General features: G+C 47.7%; 1 protein-coding gene across 1 annotated transcript in view; it reads left to right on the top strand.

The window, feature by feature from the left end:
* Positions 1-24,191, top strand: part of LDHD (lactate dehydrogenase D) — a 320,897-nt gene that overhangs the window by 157,293 nt on the left and 139,413 nt on the right. Inside the window, exon 7 of the mRNA XM_069604235.1 lies at positions 6,370-6,498. Coding sequence (XP_069460336.1) covers positions 6,370-6,498 — 129 coding nt within the window. The remainder of the gene's footprint in view (positions 1-6,369; positions 6,499-24,191) is intronic.

The following is a 24,191-nucleotide window of genomic DNA, read 5'->3' as shown; positions in this document are numbered from 1 at the left end:
CTGTCTCCTTAGGCCTTCCAGAGATGGGCACTCACGTTGGCCTTTACTGAATTCGTCCCTATCAGGATGATCGTTGGGGTCAAATACTTCAGGCATCGCCACCTCCTCGTCAGGCCCGTCCGATTGACCAACTTCCTCCACCGCAGTGGTAGGCGAGCTCGGGGGGAATATTCTCGTTCCCTCGTCTTGACTTGTCGACTCCTTTCGCCTTGGGTTTCCCCTTCGGCTGGGGCAGCGTATTGGTCTTGGCCAATGCTGCCCATGCTTGAGACCGTGTGTAGGGTCTTTCGGCAGTGTCTCCTACGAGCCCTAAAGCTCTGAGATCATTACCTAACAAGACCTTTCCCGGGACGTTTCTCTGAATGCTCACTGGAATCCTGACTGCTGTACCATTTAAAGTAAGATTTACAGGTATTACTGGGAACATACGGAGTGGGCCGTCAGCCAACTTAGTGGGCATCAGAGTAGCTCTGGCAACTTCCTCTGAGTCTACCAAGGTAGAATCCACTACAGTGCGACTGCACCCACTATCCCTAAGAGCTGGAGTATCTACTCCATTGATCAGCACACTGTCTTTAAAGTAGTACTTGGTATTATCCGGAATCCTAGCATAAGCCTCTGCGACTTTAGGCTCCCAGGAACCCAGGGAAACTAAAACTACCTCAGCCTCTATCCCGCTGGGAAATGAGTCTGAGGAGAAGGATGCTCCTGTAATCTCTTCTTCCTCGTAAGAGGAGAAGGCCAGATTAGCGGAGTGGACCCCCAAAGGTCTAACCTTACACCGGGGATCCCCCTTCACGTGGTCAGTTGCTCCACAAGCAAAACAAGATCCATTGGGTCTGTTTACATAGGGAGGCTTATTGTAACCAGAGTTCTGTTTCGGAGGCTGACCTCCACTACCCTGTGAGTTCTCTTGTGTCTTACCCTTATTTTTCTTTTTGTGGCCCTTATGAGAAGAAGATTTATCAGATTCTCCACCCTCCTTATCTTTGGACTTTTTCCCCTTCCTCCTGCTTACCAGGATGAGTTTTGTCCTTATGGGTCACTCGATGTGACACCCATAAGTCGGCTGCAATGGCCAGCTTCTTAGGATCTATCTCCTTCGAATCGGCCAAATGCTGCTTAAGCTCCGGGGAAGAAGATGCAAAAATGTGTTCCAGCATGACAAGATTTATCATGCCTTCGAAGGTAGAAACCTTATAACCTTTGACCCAGCCAGTTAAGTTTTTCAAAGACTCAGTGACATAAGATACCCAAGTACCACCTTCCTTTTTCTTATACTCTCTGAAACGTTTCAAATATTGGGCCGGAGTCTTCCCAAACTTTAAAATGAGAGTTTGCTTTAACATTGCGAAATCAGCTCGCTCAGCCTTCGACATTTCCATAATGGCACTACAGCCAGAATGGGGCAGTCTGCTGAGTAACCAGGCAATCTTATCAGCATTGTCAACTTGTTGAACTTCGCATGCATACTCAAACGCATTCAGCCAGTCCATAATGTCAGTCCTTTCCTCATACACACTGAGCAGATCTTTCGGAAACCGTGGATGAGAGGAGGCCCCAGACCCATGTCCAGGACCCTTGGACCCATTTGCAACCTGAAGCTTGGCCAGTTCCAACTGGTGATCCCTGTCTTTTTGTTTTTCTGCCTGTTCGATTTTTAGTTTGGCTATGCTGAATTCAAGCTCCTGCTGCCTAAACCGCAGCTGTTGCTTCTTGAATTCAAGCATAGCCTCCCCATCAGCACTGGCAGAGGAAACATTAGACATCTCGTCCTCCCTGTCCTCGTGGTCGCGATGGATCAGTGCAGCGGCAGAACCGTCGGTTCTACCAGTGAGAGCAGCCCCACCTCCTTCCGCACTGTCCTCAGAAGTTATAGCGTCAAGCTGCGCTTCTTGCCACGCCACGATTCTTTGGATCATTTCCAATTTCGTGCCTTGAGAGGAAACACCTCTCTCCGCACACATCTTTTTCAATGTTTCTGATTTGGAAGCATTTAAAGTTAACGAGGTATTTGTTTCCATACTGTTAGATAGGACTATGGCCTTTTTAAAGTTATACTACAACAATTCACTACGTGTCCTGGTTGGAATAACCTGAAATGCCTTAGTTCGTGCGCAACACTGGATACCTTCAGTCGCATCCCACCGCTGTACACCAATTTGTTAAGACGGATTTCTGAACTCTGTCCTGGTGGCGCAGAGGTTCAGAAGGCCAACCTAATTACTTGGAACAGGGTAACCTCTGGACGAGCCAGACCAATCAAGGTAGCGATCGCGGCGGTCAAGACTAGGTCTCAAGAGGGGTGAGGGTGACTGAAAGCCCGCAATGAGCACACAAAGCAAGATCACTTACAAACTACTCCAAACAGTTGTTATATTAAAAATATATACACATTTATTCCAAGGCCTTTAAAACAATGACCGTAGCGAGAAAATCACAATATAACGATAGTAAACCAACACATACCATATCAACACAATATATATACAAATACAACAAGTCTCAAGCGTTATATGCACGAAATGTGTAGTCCACCTAAAAGGGAGGGAAAACAGGCAGTGCGCAATAATGCTTAGACCCAGTTCGCCTTCAGAGGCACCTAACTAGATGGAAGTCCGAGCCCTGCGAAGAGTGGAGCCTTGTGCTCAAAAGTACCTGCACGCGCTGGTGCCAACGGGCAAAAGGAGAAGCTCTTCGAGGGAAATCAGGCAGTTCAGTTTAGTGCACAAAAGAAGAACAACAAGTTCTGCGACTCAAGCGCAGCCTCCACAGTGGACAGAAGCAGAGCACGAGTACGGAAAAGCAATGGGCTCCTGCAGGAGGGCGACCAGATCCTAGCTATGCTACTCACCGGTCCCCGATGCAAGCAGACCCAGGCTTCTCCGCCTCAGTTTCAGCAGCTGGCAGGTTCAGAAGAGCAGGGAACGCCTCGTCGTCGTGTTGAGTAAAAAGACGCCCCAATCGAAGAAACCCGCATAGTTTGTTACCACAGCAGGGCAACGGAGCGGCCGTGTGTATCTGAACTCACTTCAGACCTGGGAACGCCAAGTGTACGAAGCGTGTGAGAGTGACAAGGACTCAAAATACTACACAACCTGGCGGCGGTTACAGAGCAAGACTCCCGTGTAAGCTGGTCAGTCAGCTGGATGGCACAGAGACGCTTCCGAAGGCTTACTGGCAGGAGATGGTGAAGATGCCGAGAATAGCTGTTCCCGCTATTCCAAGGGTCGAAGTACCAGTACAGGCCTTCTGGTTCTTTTAAAGGTGAAAAGGGTTTCACAAGGCGACAGCAGTGCAGAGGAGAAGTCCTTCAGCGGGTCACCAGCGATTCCTCGGTCCAGCCTCTTGGTTGCAGGATACTTGGCTCCTGTATTCCTTCGTTCGTGAGAACTCAGGAGATCGACATGGTAGTGGTGTTTCCAGCCCCCTCTTATCCACGGTTCCCTTCGTGCCAAAACGGAGGGGACCCAATGGGAGATCCGCTCATCAACACTCACACCATTCGTGGACCAATAACGGACCACAGTGGTCCCAGGCATTCACACCACCCTAGATTCTCTGGCACCCAGGATGTGTATTGGGACCAGACATCCCAGCCCACATCCTGGAGGCACACACAAGACATGTAGAAGCCCGCGAAAGCATCCGTGTTTCGCGGGAAAGTACATGCCCAAATAAGGAAGGCCCCGGGTCGGCTCGACCTGGGGAAAGGTGAAGGGAGCAAGACGGTCAGCGGACAGGACAAAGGAGCCTCGTGGTCTGGCCATTTTGGGAGCCAGGCCACCATTTTGGGTTAAGCGCGAGAGACGCGCTTCGAATGCCAAAAGGAGCTCAAAACACAAGAAACAATCGCTGCCACCATTCCCGTCCCTGAATTACTTGCACCGATCAGATACAATCCTAAACGAGTATCTAGGGCCTGTAGAAGGCTAGAGACCCAAGAGAGCTGTAATTTAGCTTACAGTGCCCTCTTGTGTCATGTTGCATGAAAGCCGCAACATGATAAAAGAAACTACTGGAAACAGCGTTCCCCGGTACTCACAGTCTTAAGGGCATGTCAGTTTCCCCGTAAGAAAGGAGCGAAAGCCCAGAGGAGTGTGGCAGAAGGCTGCACTTCTCTGGCAAAGTCGAGAACAAGGTGAAAAACAACAGCAAAAAGTTTAGGGGTTGCCACATGGAAGGAAAATTACCTACAATTACGAAATCTTTCCTAACAGGTGTGTTCACAGTACCTTTTTGGTTTCTTTTCTTTGGGGCTCAACATTGTTGAGCCAGGCTTCTATGAGCTTTCTGAGGTGATGACTGTGTCTGGTTGGTGTGCTGGTCATCTGGGTCCAACAGTCAGTGTGATCTAAACAGCAAAATCACATGGCACAAAGAAGCTTGGGACAGGCAGGCAATGTCTGTGTCCGTGTAGCTCACACGTAGTTTGATGCTGGAATCAGGGCCCAGAGCTGTTCCTTGACTTCTGGCACCCAATTCAGTATCTCCAGTGACATGGTGAATCCTTCTGTTCTGCACTTCCATTCCAGGAATTTACCTTCAGGAGATCCTTCGCCTCCAGTGAACAGGAGCCTGGTTCCAATGCAGCCAGCAGAAATGCAGCGGTTCACCCCACCATTCCCTGGGGATGGTTAGGGGGCCAGAGCTCTCACTGTCTTGGATGCCTCCTGTCTTCACCTCAATGGTGGAGGAATTTGTAATGGATTGCACTCCTAACAGAGGTCAAGTGAATTCTTCTTGTGCTTCAAGAGTCCAAAGGCGAATCAAAGAAGGATTCCCCTCCTTATGAGTGATTCCCCTCACATGCGATAGGTCCAAAGCAACCCTGCCGTGAAGAGCCCAGCTCAGACTGTTGTAACAAGTTCCCTTTGCCTTATTCCATCACACCTAAAGTGTCTTTCCTGCAGCTAATGGGGTTGGGCAGGAAGAGGTAGAGTGGCCTAATAGAAATCAAGATGGTGGAACCCCTTTTTCAGCCCACCTTCCTGGTTACTTCAACTCTGCCCTTCCCATGTTTGCTGATTTCATAGGGACTCCAGTGGCCAGCACCCTGATGTCCCAGTGGCTTTTGTTATCTCAGTGCTGTCTTAGAAGCACCAGTTCCCAGGAAACCTCCTGGGGGAAGTTCTTGTCCCATACAGGAAGATGTTGTCGGTCCTCTGGGGAATCAGAGGCAGTATCCTGGCCATATTTCCACATGTCTGTGTTGGAGACAGTGAGACCAGATGCCAATATACATCATTCATATCATAGTTGGCCCTGCTCATAGACCTAACAATAGAGTTATATCAAATTGCTGTGGCTGTATAATTGTGCACTCACCACAACTTGGCATGGCTTATATTTAAATATTTACGTGCCACCAGACTAATGCATACCGTTATTATAATTTAGATCATGCAGAAGATTAAAAAGCCAAAAGGGCCTTTAGACAAGGCAGGTCTAAAGGCCCCTACAGAGCTGGGTTGAGGGCATTTTCAGCAAAGGCACATATGTGAACTCATTTTAGCATGGAGCATTTCATGAAAGTGGAGTCTGATTAACAGACCTCCCTTTTAGGACAGAATTACCTGCATTATTTTATAGTAAAAAAAAAAAAATCAAAAAAGCTATGGCTTTCACACCCTCACAGATACCAATCTGTCAAAATGATGTACAAATAATGTAATGCAAATTGGATATCCCTGGTAAGAAGTTGCCATTATGATGAGATGAGGGCTGCTTTGTCTGTCTTTTTAATGTCCTTGTGCATCTTCAGTTCAGGAGGGTGCCTTCTCAATCAGCAGGAAAAATGCCTAGCCGGCCTCCAAAGTTGGGATCCACGTCCAGGAGCGACAAAACATTTTTGGGACTTTACAACATTGTTAGCATTCATCATTTGACATGGGTAGTATAGCTCAGTGGCAACACGCTTGTCCTGGAAACAAGACAACACAGGGCAAAACGGGTTTGAATGGCGGGTTCGCGCTTAGAAACCTCTTCAGTATTAAGCGCGTTATAAATAACCAATTATGATTATAACAATCCCCCCTGAGTTATTCCAAACTTCACACAATAAAGTAAATTTGCTGCACCTATTTTAATAAGGCATACATAAACCATAATCTACCATGAGTCAGTGCTGTCTAGCATAAAAGGAATAACTTCAAAGACTACATATGAGTGGCCATTTTCATTCTTTAATGACCTGCCTAGCAAAACATCCCAATTTTCTTTTTTTAGACATTTTTATAATGGCGTTTTTCAAGATATCTGCCATACTGTGTGCATCCCATCGAAGGGTTACATAGATATATTTTGTGTGCTTCTCATGACCACGTTTCAGTTGTTAACCTACTTGTGCTGCTGTTCTTCCCTTATCAGAATTATTGGATGATGTCATGATGAGTGCCTGCAACAAGTTCAGCAACCTGAGCTACGCTGTGCAGCCAACGCTGTTCCTGGAGTTCCATGGTACAGAGAAAGGGATGGAAGAGCAGATCCATCAGGCAGGTACTGTGGGGTAGGAATGGACTAACATCATTTGAATTGTGGGATGGAATCGGAACCCTGACATCACATCATATGGCTCTAGCAGGTGGGGACAAATGACACATTCCTGATCCTTGATCTGAATATGGAGTAAAAGGGCCTGTGGTATGCATTCAGAATTGACCTGTCTCCAGTATGCAGCTGTTCTTGCACTTTGCTAATCTTGGGCCTCCAGTACAAAGGAAGGGGGTCTCTTTCCATTCCCAACCATGGACCAGAGAATAGGGGATATGTTTCTATCACAAGCCCATAGAGCTCTTTCCCCAGTCTGAAATAGGAGGAACCTTTACACATTACCTGGCTAAACCTTTCAGTATAGGGAAGTGGGGCTTGTGCACATCCCTTTTCCATGATCCCCAGCAGGAGTGACGGTTGCTATCATATATATATATACACACACAATATGAACTTGAACCCCCTTTAAAGAGGGCAACCTCTCACACATCTTTAGAATTTGGGTTGCAAGTAAGATGAGTTCACACACATTCTGCATCATTTGACCTCAATTCGATTAAGAATCCTCTCCATTACTGACCTTCATGTGCCTGTGGTATGTGTATGGCGGTCTTTTGCACATGTGCAGTAGGAAGTGTATTTTTGTGTTTATAAAATATTATAGTGATAACAGGTGAGTCCTAAGGACATTGAATCGTAAATGAGATAAGAGCTCTGTCTAGTCCTACACAGGACAGGCTTTTATGAATGTTTCCATTTCATGGTTTCCCAGGAAGACATGCAAATTCATGTGCCAAACAAATATTATTTTTCTAACACAATGGAGTAGGTACTAATATTAAGTTCCTTCAAAATGAAATCACTATGCATGTCATCCCATAACTTGAGGCGTGGGCCAATGTGTGCATGTACTTTGACTCATCTACTTTTATAATTGATGTAGCCCCCGTAACTCAAGGTGCGGCCTCGGCTGTCTATGCTGCGTTGCTATTTTGTACCCCCTAAGAAAGTTTACTTACCTGCACTTCTGTAACTAACGCCCTGATGCCTGAGGGTTTGGTGCCCTGCTATAAATGTAAAAACAAATAAATAAATATGAAACCTTGTTAATTACATCTTCCCAGAATCTCTCAACTGCATGAGAGAAAGAGCCATTGTCATGTCCAACGGGAAGCCAGGCAACTTAAGATTTTCGATAACTTTTCAAGTATATTGTATTACCTAAAGTAATCTACTGCCATTTCAGAGAGTTGTCATATACAGTATCAAATGGCTTTGAAATGTTGAGAAATGTTAAGGCTAGTTATCCAGGCTGTCCTGGAAACTAGTTGCTTTTACCATTCTACGCTAATTGTCCCATCCTCTGAATTTAAAACAAAAAAAAAAACGGATAAAATGCAAATGAAACTTCTCGGAATTATCGATGGAGGTTAATATCATGGAAGGTCTTCCATCAACGCTTACAATATCTTTTAAATTGATATTGCTATAATTGCTAAAACAAACACAACTAAACAATATTGCATTTCCTCAGTTCCTCCTCTTCCTTCATCTGATCAGATGAACCAAGGTGCCCATCTTGCATTAAATACTGAACTTTCTGTACAAGTGCTCCACTACTAAAACTAGTTATTACGGCAGAACCTGAAGATCGTCTATGGGGTGAATGTTCCAGCTCATACCATCTTTGACAGCGACCATCACATACAAGGCAGTGGCAGCCAAGGCGACCCCTATCTTTCTGCCAAAACCCGCTGTCTTCAGAGGCCAGGGCAACACAAGCAGCCATGGCATCACCAGAAGAGAAATCAAGAAATGTAAGAAGGAAATAAACAAGAAAGAAGGCCTCCTAATCAATGCACCACAACTCTGAAATAACTGGCTAACTCAGAATGTGGCGGTCTCCTTGCAGACTCCTCTCTTCAAAGACCATCTTGTCAACCATTAATCTCGAAATCCCATAAACTATGCCCTGGTCTATTGTAGCCTGCCCTTACTTGTTCAGCACTCAATTGCTGGCCAGCTAGGTTTGCAATATACAAATCTCAGACAGAAACTCAAAGCAAGGACGTTTCAGACCATAATTTACAGCAAAGCCTAATAGGCGGCAGCCATACCATGTTAAACGTATACTACCAAATGCCACAGAAGCAATAAATATAAAGATTTTATTGAACAATCCTATTTATGCAAACAGAACCCTGCACCACCTCAAATCTCTTCAAACGCTTGGCTCCAAGCATTGATCTATTGCAAATTACTCAATGTTGCAACCAGTTAATGTAGTACTATTGACCACAAAGCCATCCAATAACTCTATTTGTGGCCCTCGCCTACCTTTTGGCCCAAAGCTAGAGGTGTATAAGGGTAATGGTAAATAATGTTATGGACCGACTCCAAGGTCAATAATGGTATTGGCACATTAATATACATCTGTTCTCGCCTCCTCTTTTCTTCATACCCACCTATCAGCCAGTAATTTGTCGTTTGTAAGGAAGCTTCAGCTGAGGGCCTCTATTAGTTTTGGACTGCATTTTGAGTAACCACATCAGCTTGTTCTTTCTCGGAATTCCAAATGCCAGTTTTTCAATTCGACCTCTCCTTGACTTTTATAAAGGAAAGGTTCTTCCTGCCCTTATGTGTGGGATTGTAATAAATCTCCTTGGCAATTATATAGATTTTCCGATTATAACAAGGTTTAGGCAAAGGTTTTGGAGAAAAATATTAAAACTACCTAATTGTGTTCCTGTCACTGTTATCAGACATGAATTAGAGCTGATTTAATTAAGAGGCTGGTACTAATGGAAAGTACTCCAATTTTATAGTACATTTTTAGACCCATCAAACAACTCCTTTTTCGTAGCGTTTGGTCTTCAACATAATACAAAGACAAACACGCCTATGAATACATTTAAACAAAAATGTGCTAACATTTTAAACACAAACGCATTATCTGTAAGACTAAAAAATTAACAACCCATATGATGTGGAAAAAAAGGCTCTTTAGAAATGATTGGTCGGACACGAGGAAAGGGATATCCAAGTACAAACTATATAAACATCTCTTCTGGGACCTTAGGAACTATGGCACTATTCCTAAATACTTGACACATTTTCCAAATTCTTACTGGTGCACACAATTGTTAGGATGTAGAATGAATGTACTCCCTACAGGTGAAATTAACTGTATAAGGAATAAAAGATCTAATATCTCAAATACCTACAAATACTGCAAAACACCTAATGTCACAGAATCATGTTTTCACTTGGTTATCGAATGTACCTTCATGAATAATTAAATGTGCTAAATCTTTGGAAAATGTATCTACAATGCTGATTGGGTAAGTACACAGAGCTTTTGGCAGTGATTAGTAGCTGGTAATGAACACTCCTTGACAATAGCACTGATTAGATTTTTACACTCTGTTAAACAGATTGTGCTAAATTAATAAGGAATTGAAACAAAAATTGCTTGATAACCATGCATTTTGATATGTGAATAATTAATTTCTAATCAACCTTTTTCTTTTTTTTTAATCAATTTATTAATGCTGTGTTTGAGTGTCTTTGTCACAATTTCATAATGTTTGTAACTTCAAAAAAGTTATAAGAGAGCGCTAGGGGGAACGTACCTGGATGGACGCGTGAGGCTGTAGCTCCGCCAACTCCCGTTGGGCCTACAGAGCTTGATTCTGCCCATGACGGATGATAGGCCGCCCGGTGCCCTCATCACCTCGGGACCACAGCGGATAGCACCAGGAAAGAGTCCCCCCATCCCCCACATCCACGAGAAACCTTCTGATTCAGGAGAGGAGGTCCGGCCGCAGCGGAGGAGGACCAGGGAGCCGGATAGACTACCTAACCCCGACAGAGGGAGGAGGCGAGGCGCACCCGCCGTGGCGGGGGAAGATAGGAACAGGACCGGAGGATCCCCACCAGGGTCGGTGCAGTGCCTGGGGTGCATCGCCCGCTGAAGACCCACAGGAGTGGAGCCTTCCATACGAATGGGCCACCTTCCCAGGAGCAGCAGCACAATATTACCAAAGGAGGACAAGAGCCTGGTACCCGCCAGCGACAGTGCAGAGGAGGAGCAGTGCACACTCGCTGGGCGTGAGGGAAGGAGCGAGCAGCCCGAAGATAGCACCCACGAGTCGGGTCTCTGCTTGAAGAGTGTCCCTCACCTACACCGGCCCCCAAACGCCATGGGGTGAGCAGAAAGCAGTGCGGGCTGTGAGTCTGGGGACCCCCTTGCGCCACTGGCCCTCCATACGTGATCCCGACGTGGGGCTGACCCGGCGGCATCCGACCTGCAGACCCGGGGGGGACTGGAGCCAGCAGCCACAGCGGGATACCAGTGTTGGCGGTTGACCGGAGTCGGAGTGACCCGAGACACCGCTCCAACGAGCAGTGAAGGCACCGGGGAGAACTCCCCAGCAGAACACTATGATGAGGTGAGGAGCGGGACAAGAGGAGGAGCGGGAGCGCAACGGGGAGAAAAACATGGCCCAGGCCCACACCCTTTCAGGCGGAGACGTGCTGGGGGGGGCGCCAGAGTGGCAGAAGAGGACACATACCCTGGGGGGAAAGGGAACCCGGGCCCGTTGGGTGAAACGAGCACGTACCATCCACGGATCAGACCCAGAAATAGCAGGAGCTGGGCACGCACCCTGGTGGCACCGTAAGGAAAAGCCCACACTAGGCCCCAGCTTGAAGTGCACCACATAGGCAGGCCAAAGCCAGAAGGCCCCCAGGAACAGGGGGTGAGGACCAGGCCTCCGACCCCTACGAACACCGACCCATAACTTAAAGAGAAGGCCCGGGGCCCCAACACCACAACTTGAGACAGTACCTTCCACACAACGCGCCCACGGGGGCCCGCAAGCACAGGATTGTTACAGAAAGTAGATCATAAGCCCACTTCGCAACCCAGGAACAGCGGATGAGGGACACAGAGCTATCACAGAGAGGCCCCTGGACAGCAGAAAAGGGCCGAAGCATACCCCGCCCGATAACAGGGCCTGGACCCCGGAACGGACCCACAAGTCAGACATAAGGTCAAGAACCCATGGAAGGTACCACACAAAGAGGGAGAGCACACAAGGTGGCGAGGGGGCCACTAAAGGCGGGAGTACTCGCCTGCCCTGGACAAACCAGAGAGCCCCGCAGACACAAAAACACCCGACCAAACTCATCACAGGGGGTAATTCTCCCCCGGAGAAGTCCTATATTCCCAAACCAGAGTGTGAATTCGAGAGATCCTCTGCTGGTGTTGGGAACGCCCCAGAGACAGTCCCCGCTCCTTGGTGTGCCACAAGTAGACGAGAACCGCAGGGAGAGGCCCCCCAAAAGGTTAGACAGCTGGCGGGCAGGGACCCGCTGTGCCCACAGAGAGTCAACTGCACAGAGGGAGACAGACGACAGAAGTCAGGTCGGATCCTTCAAAACCCACCACCACATACAAAGTACAGGAGAGCGGGGCTCCCATGTCGGGTGACACTACAACCCGAAGAGACACAGAGCCAGACTTGTGCATCCTTCCTGGGCACCACGTTGGAGGAAGCGCAGGGCCAGGTCACCAAGAAGAAGAGGGCCCACACAGGGATTCCGTCACTGCAACGATGCAGGAGGCCCCCAGACAAGCTCCAAAGGCCACCTCCTCTCACCCCCCACGAAATGACATCAGGGGAAGATACCCGCACCCCTGCTCTCACCAGAGAGCACCTCAAAGACATATTTCAGGAGATCAGAGCTATCAGAACAGACATACAAGCCTCGATTTGTGATCTCAAAGGCAGGGTTGATAAAATCGAGGACCAGATGGAAGGGCTCGAACACAACCAGTTGCAATGAACTCGGGGAAGAGGAGATGATCTTGAAGGTAGACGATTTGGAAAACCGGGAGAGGCGCAATAACCCGTGAATCCTCAGTGTGAGTCAACAAAATGGTGAATCGGCGGCAGAAGTCGGATGGAAAGTACAGGGCCTGATCAACCAGCTGTTCGCACTGGAAGGGGGTAAAGAGGTGCAGCTGGAGAGAGCGCACAGAGGAGGAAGAGGTGGAGGCAGGGGCCTAAGGTCCATAGTGATACGCTTCCTTAGGTATACAGAGAAAATGGAGGTCCTTGATAAAGCGAAGCGCCTGGGGAGCTTCATCTACGAAGGAGACACAATCTAGATATTCCAGGATCTTTCGGCTTTGACATTGGCTCACCACAGGGGATTGCGGCCCCCTCACCTAATGGCTTTCCGACAAGGACATCAGGTACCACTGGTCCCATCCCCTTGCGTTGACATTCGAGCTCGGAGAGGTGGACTACAGGGTGATCGGGGGTAAAGAAGCCCTCCAAGTGCTGCAAGTCATTAAAGGCGAGGGGGAGAGTGGGGGCACAATGGAGACAGGGGCGACACCCCAAGACCAGAAGAGGAAGCCTCTGGGTCCAAGGACCACAAAGAAGAAGATACAATGTTGTAAGAAAGTTTAAGAAGTTGAACACCCCTCCCAGTGAGGAAAAGGGAGAAGAAATTGACGTACACGGGTTCCCTGATTGATGAATGGGGGAAACCAGAAACACATTACTCCTATCCGGGTGGAGGTGAGGTGCGATAGGAACCAACAGAGGAGTGATGGCCTCAATCTTAGCGGCACACCTTAGGGTGGGCATCTCCAAACATGTTCAGTTCAAGGGGGTGGGGGAGGGAATGGATATGAGACCTGATACATGGACAGACACATTTGATGTACCAATGGGAGGCTCAGTGTCCTGTAACCCCAAAGGGTCTTGGTGGGACATGCCAGTCTAAATGGCGCTCCCTAACACGGTAGGCCGGGTAGAGGACCTGAAGATGGGCTCCTTAAACGTGAAGGGACTCGACTCCCCACTAAACGCTCTCTACTGGGGAGGGAACTAAAAAAACAGTAACCTTGACACACTTCTGGTGCAGGAGACCCGCACAGTCCGGGGAGAGGAAAGGCGCATCCCAGGGGCATATATTGGGAAGACATTTTGGGCCTCGGGAACAGCTAAAGGGGGGGTAGGGATTAGTGGCCTGGGGCCGGACGGATGGGAGGGCACTAATGGTTTTGGGGTCTGTAGATAACACAAAAATAACCCTGGCCTCAATGTACAGCCCCAGTACGGGCCAAATGCAGTTCCTCAGGGAAGCCATGAGGGAGATTATGGACAGAGCGGAAGGACTCCTCATCATAGGGGGGGGGGACTTCAACATGTGGGCGGACAGGGCGTTGGATCATAGTGGTGGGCATACTCCAGCGGTTAGTAGAGGTGGGACTGCAAGTATCGGTTTTGTTGACCACATGTGGAACCAGAGGCTCATAGACGTCTGGAGTGACACTAACCCAACAGCGGAGGGTTACACCTTATATTCGGGATAAGGCAGATGCCATGCTGGCCATTAGACTCAGAGGCCAGAGAGCGAAGAGGTGGGTGGCCGCGATCCAGGGAGATGGTGAGCAGAGGCTCACGGATACGGGGGAGGTGGCGTGGGGCTTTGCAGCGTTCTACGAAAGACTCTATGGGAAGGAGGGAACCCCCAGACGAGACGAGGCCCAGCTGGGGAATTACCTGGCAGATGTCTCACTCCCAAAACCTGGGAAGGGGACGAGTCGGATCCTAGACAGACCAATTACACAGGAGAAAGTCCTCAACGCGATATCTGGTCTGAAACTGGGGAAGGCACCCGGGGAAGATGGATACACTGCGGGGTTTAATAAAACATTTGCCGGACCCCTCGCACAACACTTGGCTGCCTTATTTACTGGCATTATGGTCACAGGGAAAGCCCCCCCCAGTCGCAGATCACTGTTATCCCCAAGGAGGGCAAAGACCCCACAGATTGTAAATCATACCGGCCAATTTCTCTGCTCAAAGTGGGTGCAAAATTGTTCACGAGGGTACTGGCCACAAGAATGGAGGGCCTTATGCCTAAACGTATTCACTCGGACCAGGTGGGGTTCATCCGAGGGAGGCAGGGGGCAGATGCCCTTTGCAAGACCCTTCACCTCATCAGAACAGCAGCAGGGGCTGGGGGTGGTAACCCTGTATTGGTGGCCATCGACGCAGAGAAGGCCTTCGATTGGGTGGAATGGACTTCCTCAATGGGGTACTTAGGAAATTTGGTTTTGGGGGGGGGGCTCCGACGGGGCATCAAGGCTCTATACGAGAGCCCTTCAGCTAGTTAGTCATCGGGCGTCTGTCCAGATCCTTCCCACTATGGAGGGGCATAAGGCAGGGGTGCCCACTGTCACCCCTGCTCTTCGCCCTGAGCATGGAAATCCTGGCCGAATACTTGAGGGGGGGACCCATGGGTTGAGGGCATCATGGTAGGGAACAGGGAATTCAAGCTTGGTCTTTATGCAGACAGCGTAATGCTCCATCTGAGGCATCCCACTCATTCCATCCCAGCAGCCCTGGAGGTGATTGGGACGTTTAGAAGGTACTCGGGGTTCAAGATAAACGCGACTAAGTCAGTGGTTTTCCCATTCTCCCCGGACACAGCCAGCAATGTAGAGGAGTTGTTGCCCCTGGGAATGCAGATCCAGTTAGACGGGTTGAAATATCTGGGAATTAATATATAATTCGTCCAGACCAGGACCTGGGCCAGGCCAACTACCCTCCTCTCTTTGAGAGATTATACGCTGACATGGTGACATGGGGAAAGGGACAGCTGTCATGGATGGGGCACTTAAATCCGATAAAGATGAACCTCCTCCTGAGGGTTCTATACCTGTTCCAGATGCACCCAACTAGTGCACCGACAGAACACCTGAAAGAAGCTAGGAGACGTATCATACAGTTTCTTTGGCAGGGCCGGAAACCCAGGGTGGGTTATGACACACTCATTCTGCCCAAGGATGGGTCGGGGGAGGGGGGAGTGGGACTGCTGGATTTGATGGCTTACTATAGGGCGGCACAACTCAGAACCCTGGTTCCACACTTAAAGGAAGACCCGGACAAACAGTGGGTCTTTTTTGAAAACCAGCACCTGCTCCCGGCAATGGTAGGAGAGTGGCTCTGGGTCCCGAGGAGCCATCTCCCGAAAGAGAACACCCGATCCTCAGGGTACATTGGGAAGTCTTGGCTATGGGGAAGGGGGACTCTAGGATCACCACATGGCTTTCTCCGATGAGCCACATCTGGGCACCACCAGTTAGAGATGAGATACCAGAGGTTGAACGATATCAGTCGTGGTTCGAGGCAGGTCTAGCAAGGGTGGGCCAATTGGTTTAAAATGGAGAATTCTTAGGCATCCAAAAGCTGGAGGAAGCCCTGGGAACAGGGAACCTGTCAATCCTGAGACTCAAGGGGATATTTTATGTCTGACAAGTGGAAGGAGCACATCCAGAGGGAACTTACTCCAGTGGAAAAGGTACTTGATGGCTATGCAGAAATGAGGGGTCTTATCTCCCGCCTCTATGGAGCTCTGCTGGAACCTAAAGTGGGGGCCATCGGGGATCTTCGTTCACACTGGGAAAGGGACCTGGGCACTGAACTGGGGAATAGCCTCTGGCAGCAAATGTGCAGGCGAGCCTTTAAGACCTCCATCTCATGTGAAATTAATTGCATGCAATAAAATTACTTCACCAATGGCAATATGATCCTGTTTGCTTGTACAGAATGTTCCCGGTAGTGGACCCCCGCTGCTGGCATGGTTGTGGGTTCAGGGCAGATTATTGGCACATGTGGTGGGACTGCCCCAGGGTTCAGATTTCTGGTCGGAGGTCCTGGGCTGGATCAGAGATGCAGGGGGAGGAACATACCCCCTTGATCCCCTGCTGGTGTTTGGGTTGGAAAAATGTGAGGAAAACTGGGGAACACCCTCATCCTTGGTCCACTTCCTCCTGCTGGCAGCGCGGGCTCGCAGGGCCAGACACTGGAAAAGGGAACAGCTCCCAACGGTGCAAGAATGGTCGGCCACGGCCAAAGACATTTACCTGATGGAAAAGATTTCCTCTCCACTCCATGGGAGTAGCACCCAGGTGGAAATGGAATGGGTACAATTTCACAATGTGTTCCAGTAGAGGGAGTTGTGACAAGTACAATGGGGAAGGAACCTGCCCGGCTGGCATCAGTGGAGTTTAGGTGAGTAGCACTGTAATCATAATCAAGGCATATGTGGCGCAGTCATGGCCCACCTGACCCGAGTCTGTTTATTGAGAGTATGCCTCAAACACTAGTATTCAAAATGTATCATCACCCATATCCGTGGGATGGGTATGGGGGTGGGCGTGGTGAGTCAGGGATGTATCAAGACATGTCTATTTTTGTATTGAGAGGGCATCCCCCTCGATTTCTCGTTTTGAAACACTGTATGTTCTTGCAAAAATCAAATAAAAAGAAATACAATTTTAAAAAAATAGTTATAATAGTGTATTGAGTCAAGTTTTAACGAATTACGATTATTGTATGCTTTTTTACAGAAATCATGTAAACATTTTAAATACTGAATAATGTATCACTTAATACATTTTTATTATATTGGTTGTGTGAAATGTTTATCTGTAAACTATACCAACACTTAATTTAAAAACAAAAACTACTACGTCTGATTTCAAAGAAACCCTGACCTTACCAATAATATCATCCCTCCCACTTCATCACCTCCTCTGTCCTGTTGTATGTAGTATTTATCCAACTTTCTCACCACTGATTATTATCTGGGTTTATTGTACAGGCCTTGCAAATTCTTAAAAATCCCAGTAGACCAGCAGGGCAGGTTCCTTAGTTCACACACTCCACCTAAGAGAAATTCACTTGCCACAAGGTGACGGGTGACAAAATATTTACCAGTGCTTTTTGAAAATGGTGCATGTCGCCATAAGCACACTTCATATTTGGTTCAATGCTGTCAAGCATGCACATCCTCCTAACTAAACACAGCAGGCTGCACACCCGCCAGCCTAGGTGTTCTCCTCAGGCCTAACGCAGCCAGAATCGGTCTGGGTAACACCCTGCCAGAATGAACACATACTCCTGATCTCCCAACCACCACACCTACAGCTAAGAAGCAGCTATCATACAAGTCCCACACCTGCTGCGCACATATCCGGTGCTCACATGCACCTTATGACTCTCTCTCTCTACTAACTTGAAATAAGGTTCCCGAGGGCGTTCAACCTACCAGCGCTTGAGATCCTACCAGTGGTACATAAGGCGCTATATAAATGCAAAGTAACATAACATAACAGTGAAACTTGTATTTGCCATTTAAATGAAAAATAAGTCGCTAACATCCCCATACTCGCCAGCAAGGTCGAGTATCATGCAAATGGTACTTGCCCTTCATAAAAACTACTCGCCAATGCTAGTGGGCTAGTAGATTTTGCGAGCCCTGTTGTACATAACTTATGTTGTCTTTGTGAGCTCCACCCAGCCCATGTTCACTAGAAACAACAACCTCAAAAACCTGAATCACTAGAAGATCATTTATCACTCTGACCCTTTTGAAAAGCATCCTGTAAAGTGATTTCTCAGCTCTCTGATTTTACCTTGATATACAGTTTTTCTGATCATAGTGCTCACCTTCTTGCTCAATAAATACAGGAAATTATGGATCAGGTTCTGAGCAGACTTTACATCTTTTTCTGAAGATATCATGAAAATATCCATTCATTTGCAGGTACGTAAAGGGATGCTTTTGCACATTAAAGGCGGGAGTGAGCAAGATCCCCCCCCCAATTTGTTCTGCTTGTCCCTTGAAGTAGTTGGTTGGGTGGCAAAGGGGGCAGAGTGCTGCTGTCAGCTGTGCAACGCTGGGCTTATGAGTGCCGTGGGGGAGGATGCTCTGGCCAACACCACCACACCCTGCTGACTTGGCAGTTTGTTGTCACACAACACGTTTTGAGGGATATGTCCTTTTAAGGGACACGACCAATGAGGTTAATGTAGAGTTTTTCAGAAAACATATACATCCTTGGATAAGGGACAGTTAAATAGTGTCATCCAATCCAATAGGATTGCAGTATGAAGGCCATTGTGATCTCAAGAGCTAACAGGAACAAGGTAATAGGTACAGGTATGCTAATACTCATGTATTGGAGAGTAGTAATCTCCCTCATGTGTGGACACTGGGCACTGTGGAGTCACCTCACATGAAGGCTCAGAGTGTAGGTCTGCATGGTCAAAGCTATGTTATCCAGAAGAGCAGGTTTCCCTTAATCCACAAATACACGGGAGGATGCAATATTCGCGGACAAATTGTATTGTGGAATACATTTAAAAAAATAAACTATTAAGTTCATTAATTAATATCCATTATTTCATAGGAAAAGAGAGATATACACAACTCATATCAATACAATTGATCACAAGTACATGTTGCAATCACCAATATATCAAACGTAAACATACATTACATATGCATATACATTACTATGCCCCGGTCAAGTGGCACAGCGAGTAGAGCGCTCGCTTTGACATCAGTGCAGAGCATGCGAATGCAGGTTCGAATCCCGGCAGCGCCAAACTCAGCGTTTCATCCTTCCGAGGTCGATAAATGAGCACCACACACCGTGGGTAATAATAAGCAGCGCTCAGATACCTGAGGGTTCGTAGCGCTATATAAAATTCCAAATTATTATTATTATATAGTGGGCAAAAATTAATAAATATCTTGAGTCGGACATAAAACACATATAGGGCTTGATGCACAGGCCTGATTCACAGAAGCGTTTTATAATGGCAGAATCCCATAGGAAATTGCTCTGTTAATTCGGCCCTATGTCCAAATGTTCACAAGGTATAAAGTCAGTCTCTGCAAAACAATAGTGCTCTATTCACAGAACAAGTGCTATAGGTACAAGCATTATACTTAAGTTGATGATTGCTATAGTCAATGAACATAGCAGCCGCCTCTACAGTTCCCAGGTCTTCAAGAAGTTATATATGAAGACAGTACAGTTTTACACCTCAAGCAGCACCAATGCCGCGGTCAAGGAGTCAGGCCAATATTGGGATTGAAATTAGCTTGGATAAGCAGGAGCTAAAAGCACCTCCTCGGCATCCAGTATTAACTAGTGACCAGGAGCAACCACTAGGTAACAGCTAGTACATATCATTGCGCAAATCTAACTTCTACATAAAATGCAAACTTATAATTTTGTTGATTTATTACCCCTTATGCTTTAATGTTGTAAAGATGGACCATGTTTATTTTTAGATTGTCCCAAATGCAGAGTTAAATTCATAGGTGTGTGTTCGGCATCATTGGTCTGCGGAGCCAAATGTAGCTCCTGGTAGCGGTTGGGGTCACGTTAACCAGGCTCTTCTATACTACTAGCAGCAGCTAAATAGCACCCCAGCTCCCCTCAATTTTGAACCCTGCAAAAGACTGGTAGATAAGTCACAAAATCCTCCAAATCCTGGATAACACAAATAAAAAGAATGAACTCATATGGACAGACTATTACAATGTTCACATTACTGATATTTACAGTTCCTTGCCTTCAGATTGAGCATAAACACTAAAGAATACCAAGCTGCAGGAACTGCAGGCCCACAGGTTGGGATGGAACTCCTAGTCATGAATTCTGATGAACATCAGTTTGTATCTCGTGTCTTAGCCATTGATGAGGAACTGACTATCCGCAGTCAGGAATTTCACTGTCATCAGTGGTATTAGATAATGGGCCTGTCAACATTTTCAGGTGCTTTCTTTAAGAAATGTGGACATCTTCTTTAGTCCAACAGTGAGAGCAGTTTTGGTCTTGCAGTAAAAGATGAACATAGCGGGGAGGGGCTGGGCACAGAAGCATGCAGGTCTGCCGGTAGATAAGCTTGTAGATGGGGCTACAGCAGAGTACACCGGGCACTGTCGTTATACCCCTTTGTTGGATCAGGTCAGGAGTTCAACATCTTTCTTGACTCTTAGTCGCAGCCCAGATGTTCACCTGACACTCATCATGACCTTTCTATGACTTGGTCAGCAGTTGAAGCTGCAGTTCTACATTCTTTTGCGGTGTGGTCTCCTCTTTGACCTGCTGGAAGTCTTGGAGGGTGAGAGGCCCGGTCATCAAGGTAATGGTTCTCATCTATACTTGCCTAGGAGGAGATGAGCAACATCATCATTTGCCGCCTTATGAGGCTCTGTGGATCATTGCCCAAACGGCATACAGTTAGCTATGTGTGATTCAGCAGGGTAAAAGGGAAAATAATTATAGGGATGCTGCAAGCTATATCACAGCTTAGAACTTTGGTCTTTCAGAGGGGTTGCACAGGTTGTTTTTGAAGGTGTTCTCACATAAGGAGGTGCTAATCAACTGCAAATTCAGCACATTACCTTCGTTTGGCCCTTTCAATGTGTGCAGTATGGTAGGCTGTCTAAATTAATTCTCTCAGACAACCACTGATATTTGTTTCTCTGTGGCGGACATGTAACCCTCCACAAAATTCTTGGTCGCATTTAGTGTCTTATTTTCCATGGGGACGTGTACATTTACCCCATATTTACATGTGTGCTACCTGTAAATGTAGCTATGCCTGAAGTGTGTCTTTTTTATTTGTTGTTGCTAGGTCACCTGTATTATTTGTTTCATGTATGTGTGCTTCCGATAGGGCTAGGGATTTATTTTCCTGTTATTTTGTTATTAGGAATAATAATTTTCATGGCATCCATTTTGCCTTATCCTCTAGTCCCGGGTTCTAGAATTTGCGTAATGGCGGGTGGTGGTACCTTCTGCCGGCAGGTGCGGGGGAGGCATCTGAGGAGAGGTTTTAGGTTTCTGACCGCTGCCACCCCCTCTCCCCCCATTTAGCCCGAGGGGATTGGTATGACCTAAAGAGAGAGAGCATGTGCTTTTCGCATGTGGAATATAGGGAAATGGAGGGCAAGACAGCAAAAGGAAAGGTATCCCGGCCTTCTCCTGCCTGCCGTGTGTAGGCCTTACTGCCTGCGTGATTACAGCTCTCCTTCTCGGGGAGCGACCGTAAGAGACTGGAGCGAGGAGGGGCCGTATAGCTGACTGCTCCTGTTGGATCGATTGTCTGGCACTCCTGTTCAGTTGAGGTGACCCCAACTCATATTACTGTGTCCCCTATACTTTCCATCAACATGTGGGGCAACAGGGGGCGGGGGGTAGTTCATGAAAGGGAGTTGTTGGCGTGTAAATGGCCCCGGAACACCTCACTCTGAGGCGCTGTTCACATCTTGAACCATTGACGGAAAAAGAGTTAAAAAAAAACTGTCACCGCTCCATGTACCCTGCTGCGGTTGTTAAGAGATATCGCGTCCGTCCGGAGTGCAATGGCATTGTGCCCAATATTGTTGGTGGTATATTCTTTTTTGCCAGAAAGCCAACCGGGGGATAGTACAAAACAAAACTTTTAAAGTGTGACAAGCGAGTCTGCAGGGATTACATTTGAGGAAGTTGGGTAGTGTGAAGGGTCAGTAATGCGAGGTGAACAACTGTTTGTAGATATTCCAAAATATGCCATTTTATTAAAGAAAATATAACGAAATGCCTCACTGTCCATACTCTGCTGGGGGATCCCCTGCCTAGTCTAAAAGCTAAAGGAATACACTCTAACACAGGATAACTAGCCCTCACACAAAACAACAAACAGATAAAGGAAAGGTATGGCAATTCAATATAACATCAACAATATGAACATTTCCTAAAAGATCTTCTAATGTCCTGGGTGATGTCCCTTGCCAGGAATTAAAGTAATTTCATAAAAATGGTTAACTTTGGAAAGAAAATGTCTTAACTCAGTTCTTAAAGTTTTAAAGTAAAAGTTCATCAACCTGCAGCAATCATGAGAGCCTGTGCACTTGACACTACTGGCTGGACTTGGGAGAAGTGCAATAGCCAGCTCGGAAGGTATCCCTACCACCGAACATCAGAGAGAAATGCTAGCAGTCTGGGCACCGCCACCCGAGAGCGGCGCTTGTGGTCAGTGTATGCTACACTGCTACCTAAAGTATCCTCTTGCCCTTATTGAAGGCCTGGTTGACCGCGGGGCTGTCCCTTTTTGCTCCTCCGGATCGGGATTCAGCCCCCATGCTGCATGTTGGCCGCTGGGGGTGTGCTGATGCGTGGTGGAGCACGTGGCAGTCCCACAAAGCGACATGGTGAAGGCCCCTAAAGCGACAAAGCAAGTGGACATCGCCAACCCGCTAGGGAGTACCACAGAGAAACCAAAAAAGGTGGAGCGATTTGAGGCCATGATTCATGCAGAGGATCCAGCGCCGAGCCCCCTGCCTCCTGCCCAAGCAGTTACGAAGACTGACCTGCAGGATCTCCATTCTGCCATGACAAGGGAATATCAAAAAGGTACAGATAAGCTCCTGTAGAACATCAACATCCTGGATAGGCGTGTTGAGGAGGTCGAGAGCAGAACAGATGACATAGAGACCGCCCGGTGCGAACAGAACTACGAAATAAGGAGCTGACAGGATCTCCGCGCTGGAGCCACGGTGCAAAGCCTTAGAAGCGAAACATGAGTAGGCAGAGAATCGCTCCTGCCGCAATATTATTCGCCTGCTCTCCCTGACAGCACCTCCTTGGAACTAGATAGAGTGCACCACACCCAACTGCGACAAGCGCAGGCCTTCCCTCCAGACGTCCTGGCGAGAGTCCATTTTTATAAGGTCAAGGAAGAAATTATGAAATTGGCCAGGGACTCTCCTCCGATCCAGTTCAGGGATGCTTCAGTGGCGCTGTATCATTGGGGGTGGGGGGGACTTTTAGGGGCTGGAGCTGTATCACATTTCCGCCAGTGCCAGTGTACCTGTGCCACCACGGCACAGGTACACAACCAGGTACCTACAATTTACCACAGTTGGAGGCATGGGTCCGAATTTACATGCACCACTCTTGTAGCAGGCCATGGCTGACAGCACCACCAGAGAGCTATGCATGGTGAAGTGAAGTGAAGTGAAAGTCAGTCGCTCGTAGGCTATAGTCTGCTTACAATAAACGCACCTCCTGGCCACCGATGAGTGGCGCGTTAGATTCAGGCGTTTCTCTAGGGCATACTTTGCCACATCAGGTTAAAAAAGAGGCGGTGGTGTTACTCTTTAGAGGTACCTCTAACGGAAGTCAGTGAAGTGGGACCCAATGGGGAGGTACATACTGGTTAAGGGTGGCCTGTACGAGCAAACCCTCACATTTGCATCACTCTACTACCCGAACAGCTCACAGAATAGGTTCCTGCACACAATCTCCCCAGATCTTCTCTCCTTCGCAGAGGGCTGTATCCTCATGGGGGAGGGAGGATTTCAACCTGGTCTCTCACCCAATGGCCGATAAGACCCTCCCGCCCACTAGAGAAGACTACACAAAGGCGGTGACGTTTGTCTGATTTCTCAGGGAGGTGGGAATAGTGGACGTCTGGAGGATATCTAACCCAGGCTTGCACAATTACATGTTCTATTGCCACATCCCTTAGGGTCTCTCAAGAATAGACATGATCTTCATTTCCAGTGCGCTGTTCCCGTGCCTTGGGGGCAGGGGTAGCATTCGGCCAAGCGTAATATCAGAGCACGCCAAGCTTGCAAGGCTCCTTACTGCAGGATGCAGCAATTCAGAGGGACAAATCTACCTTAGCTAACTACTTTGCGGAAAATTCCACTGAGGGATGCACGCTTGCAACGGTCTGGAATGCCATGAAAGAGGTAATACGGGGGTAATTTAGCACGTGCGTAGCAGCACTCCGTCGAACTAGTCAGCTGCAACAAGCACA

This window comes from Ambystoma mexicanum, chromosome 1p (genome assembly GCF_040938575.1).
Source record: "Ambystoma mexicanum isolate Mex_15411 chromosome 1p, UKY_AmexF1_1, whole genome shotgun sequence".
Taxonomy (NCBI): domain Eukaryota; kingdom Metazoa; phylum Chordata; class Amphibia; order Caudata; family Ambystomatidae; genus Ambystoma; species Ambystoma mexicanum.
This window is presented reverse-complemented; position numbering and strand designations above follow the sequence as displayed.